Below are 4,461 nucleotides of genomic sequence, written 5' to 3'. Positions count from 1 at the left end.
GTGGGGCTGCGGTCACTTGAGCACTTGCTCGCGCACCTTTCGCAGCAGCTCGATACGGTAGAGGGTTCTGGCAGCACGTTCCTCCGTGATGGGCTCCACGTAGATGTCAGGGTCTGGGGGACCTACAGCAGGGACAGAAAAGCCAAGGTGCCTTACACAGACGGATAAGGAGGAAGTGACAAGCAAGGTGAGTTTTAACTCTCGCTCAGACTGCAGGTGAGGTGGGGGGAGTGCTTTAGCCACCACTGAGGCTTCTTTTCCCAGTCTCACCACTTTCCATTCACTTGCCACCAAATGGACACATGGCAGACAACTCCCTTGACTTTAGCAGCCAGCTCAAGAGCGGCACTCGGCCGCAGAGGATGTCAGAGTCTGGCCTGAGCTCCATCAGCGTCAGCACTGCTGCAGCTGTGGCTGGTGGAGTGGCTCCCTGGGGTCTGAGCCTCTGGTAGCCCTTCAGCAGGCTCTCAGAGAAGGGAGTCCCTGAACTCATGCAGCTCTTTTGATGAGGAACATCTACCTAAGGCATCAACACACACATCCAAAGAACTGCAGCTGAGAGCAGACCTCCTGACAGGTCTGAGATGAAAACCTTTCTGCTGCTGTTAGAAACAAATAACTTTACACTTAAATAGCCCCCTTTTCACCTGCCACATCCTGCACGGCACCAACCCACTGGAGACAACAGATGCCCTGTGCACTGGCCAGGCTTCCCAAGCCTCCTGCGCTGGGCTCAGACTCCCTTTACCCCATAGCAGAGCTAGGCCACAGCACGGGCAGTGCACAGACTCTGTCCGGTGCCAGCAGAGAGATGCTTGGAAAGAAAGCAGCACTACAGCTCACCCAAACAACCCCCAGCTCCAGTGTGTGGAGATGTGATCTGCTGCTTCTCCTCCCCCACATCTAGAGGTTGCTGTCTTGGATAAAACTGGTTGGATTTCAGGGGAGAGCTCTGTGAGAGCAGGGGCTGGAGCCCACAGGGCTGCCCTACCTTCCCATCATGCTGGGGAGTGGTACATGGTGGTGACATGGCAGCCAGAAATACAAGTGGCTTCTGCAATCCCACAGCCTGCCTGGCTTCTCCCTGTCTCCAACTGCCCCCGAAACTCCTCCCGTGCTCTCCTGCTCCACGAGAGCAATGGGACCATTTCTGACCTATGGCTACATGGACCTACTGTTACCCCCACACTGGCCATGCACTTTCCACTCACCATCCTCTTTCCACAGTGGGAGACCACAGACATTCTTGCACATGGCCACGAAGCTGAAGAAGTATTTCTCCAGGCTCTCATCTGTCTTCTTCTCCAGTCGAGAGATGGCTCGGAACTGGGTCCAGTCAAACATCTTTTTCTCTTGGTCATAGACAACCCCAAAGGAGGAGACAGTGCGGTAGAAATCTGCCTGCTCCCTCCTGGTCCACCTGTGGGGCAGTGAGGAGACATGAACACCACTGAGACACGCTCTGGTCCCAGCATGGGCAAGGCACCAGGCAGGGAGGCTCAGAGAGGACTATCTAGCCCACCAGTTTTACAGGAGCTGCCAGGAGGAGCACACTGGGGAGATCACCACAACCTGAGATCCTCTGCCTTGTGGTGCATAGAGAGGAGGAACGAAGGCCATGGGTGCTCTGGCTCTCGGCTCACTGTTGAGAAAACACTCAGTGCAGGTCCTGGCCATGCTGCTTATGGGGCACAGGCTCCAACAGCTTCTGTGGAGGCACAAACCTGTCTCACCTACTTGCCTCCTGCCACATCAAGTTGTCTCATCACCTCCATGGAAAGGCCAACTCTGTGTACCAGGAATTCGAAAGGAAGGTCCTGCAGACACAGCTCTCATCCAGCCTCTTCCAAAGGGAAACTGGGACTGGGGTTCATTGCCATAAGGATCCCAGTAACAAACACCATCCCTGCTGCTGACTCCTGTGGAATTCCAGGTGCCAGGGGTGGGTATCACTCCCTCCCCACTGAAGAAAAGCAGCCCTGGTGATGAGGAGTGTCAGTTACAGCACTGATAGAGCACAACTTGCAGTCTGGCTTGGACTCTCTGAGCTTTCACTTCATGGGGGTCACTCAAAGGAACGATCCAGAACAGAGATGGTGAAGAGCATCCTGGGCAAATACAGCCCTGGGCAAACAGAGGGCAGAGGAACGGGCCACAGAGAACAGGCCAGGGTGCAAACTGCAGGGCAAGTGGAGGAGCAAGTCACGGCAGAGAAAAGGGAGTGCTGTGGGCTGAAGAAAGCTTAAAGGCAAATCTCAGCTCCTCTGAATTACAGCTCTGAGCCAGCACCAGCAAGCAGCTGGGATATGTCAAGGGAGAGCAGAGAGGGTGACAGCACCCCCCAGCTGACCAAAATACTCCCGGACCAGCATTTCCACCCCTGCTCCCAGGGGGTGTGAGCCCTCTGCAGTGGTATTTCATTCCAAAAAGAAGAAAAAGAAGAAGAAAGTTAATAAACGAAATCAGTTATTGAAATCAAGGAGCCCAACGGGGAGTTTGTTGAAAGGCCACAAATTAAAGGCTGGTGGGACACTTCCTAGAACACTCCTGTGAGGAGAGCCAAAAATAAAAGCCCTGAGAATGAAAGGGCAGGAAAGACCCGGCTGCTGTGGTGTCCACAGCATAAGCACTGATGCCGCCACCTTGAAGAGGGGACGGTACAACTGGAAGGGGTCCAGAGGGAGAGAGAAGATCATTGGGCTGGAGCAATTTCCATACGAGGAGGTAGTGAAGAGAGAGCACAGGGCAGCATGGATACCAACCAGGTGGTTACACGGGTTCCTGCCATGGGGACATTTTCACAGCAGACAAAGCCATTCAAGGACTGTTGGCCACAGAATGTCCCAGTAATCCAGGGAGTCCCAGGGCTGCACGTTGGGGACTGGCAGAGATGGAGGGAATGTCACTGTCACCCTGCTGCACACCCTCCCTGGTCCCTGCAGAGCCACTCAGGGTGCCAGGATGGTCCCACCATCCTTCCACTTACTGGGATGCAAACGAAATGGGAGCACACCACAACCAGGATATGGCACCACTGGGCTCCTGAGGCCACAGGCAGGTGGCTAATGCAGCAGCGTGAGAGCCACGAGGGGCAGAAAAGCCACGCACGTGGGCTGTGACAGCGCTCATCTGTCACCGCTCAACCACGACGTGTTCCAAGTGCACAACACTGCAGCACCTGCACTCCTGGGGCTGGAGGGCAATCCCTGGCCCAGCACACGCTGGATTTGACCCTAGAGAGCTGTCCCCTTGCTTCCTTCCACTGTGTCACAGAATTATAAAATCATGGAATGGTTTGGGTTGGAAAGGACCTTTCAAGGTCACCTAGTCCAACCCCCTGCAGTGAGCAGGGACATCTTCAACCAGACCAGGTTGCTCAGAGCCCCGTCCAACCTGACCTGGAATGTTTCCAGGGATGGGGCTTCTACCACCTCTCTGGGCAACCTGGGCCAGTGTCTCACCACCTTCAGCATGAAACATTTCTTCCTTCTATCTAGTCAGTTTAAAACCATTTGTCCCCATCTTTCTTATAGGCCCCTTCAAGTACTGAAAGGCCTCTAGAAGGTCTCCCCGGAGCCTTCTCTTCTCCAGGCTAAACAACCAACTCTCTCAGCCTGTCCTCACCAGCTGCTACCTGCAAACTACAATGCAGTTCCTTGTCTGGGCTGCCTGGTGGAGCCACAAGGTTCCCTCATGGCCAGGAGCAGCGTTCCGTGCCCAGCAGGGACCCACGCGCCTCCCTCACGTGGGCAGCTGGCTGCATGGACAGCCGTGGTGACATTTACCTGCGTGAACACAGGCGGGTAAGGATTTGAGCTTTGGAAAGGACTCTGCTGCATTACCTTTTCTGCATTTCTTTGTTCACTGAGTCCATCTCCGAGGCTCTCCTGAACATCTCATCCTGCAGCCAGTATCCATGGTTACCAGGCACCAGCATCTCGGCACGGGGAGGCAGCTCTTTGCGGTTGCAGCGCTGGTAGACAGTGACGAGCCTCCGCAGTCTGGCTGTGAGGGCAGATGAGACAGGCCAGCAGGATCTGTCTGAGTCGGAGCCATCCTGGGCTTCAAACATCAGCAAGGACATTAGTATTGAATGCACCACTCAAAGCCACAGATTCCCATGTCCCTCGCTTTCCTCCTTCCATGGGGGATACCAGGGAGGCCAGATGACCATCTCTGGACCTCTGCACCCCAGAAACTGCTGGCTCACAGCCTCATCATGTCCGAGCTTCCTTCAGAGATAGCCCAGAGGCAGAGATCGGGGTAGGAATGACCGTCCAGGGGGTAGAAAGGACCGTCCAGGCCACACATGTGAGAGGACCATAGCAACCTGCTCAGCAGTAGGGCCAGCCAGCCCATGGCATCTGCCAGCACGGCCCACTGCAGAGACCTTGCACACTCATCTCACACAGGCAACTGCATGGGCAAGGGCAGGCTAATGGCTTCTAGTCACCCTTGGCT

General features: G+C 55.2%; 1 protein-coding gene across 1 annotated transcript in view; it reads right to left on the bottom strand.

Moving 5' to 3' along the window:
- LOC104530124 (chromodomain-helicase-DNA-binding protein 6-like) overlaps window positions 1–4,084 on the bottom strand; it is a 15,222-nt gene extending 11,138 nt beyond the window's left edge. The window contains 3 exon segments of the mRNA XM_010174618.1: window positions 1–122; window positions 1,212–1,420; window positions 3,843–4,084. The exon segment at window positions 1–122 is cut by the window's left edge and continues 1,441 nt beyond it. Of these exon segments, the coding sequence (XP_010172920.1) occupies window positions 1–122; window positions 1,212–1,420; window positions 3,843–4,084 (573 nt within the window).
- Window positions 4,085–4,461: the final 377 nt, after the last annotated feature.

Source organism: Antrostomus carolinensis, unplaced genomic scaffold (assembly GCF_000700745.2).
Source record: "Antrostomus carolinensis isolate BGI_N321 unplaced genomic scaffold, ASM70074v2 scaffold35988, whole genome shotgun sequence".
NCBI classification, from domain to species: Eukaryota; Metazoa; Chordata; class Aves; order Caprimulgiformes; family Caprimulgidae; genus Antrostomus; species Antrostomus carolinensis.
This window is presented reverse-complemented; position numbering and strand designations above follow the sequence as displayed.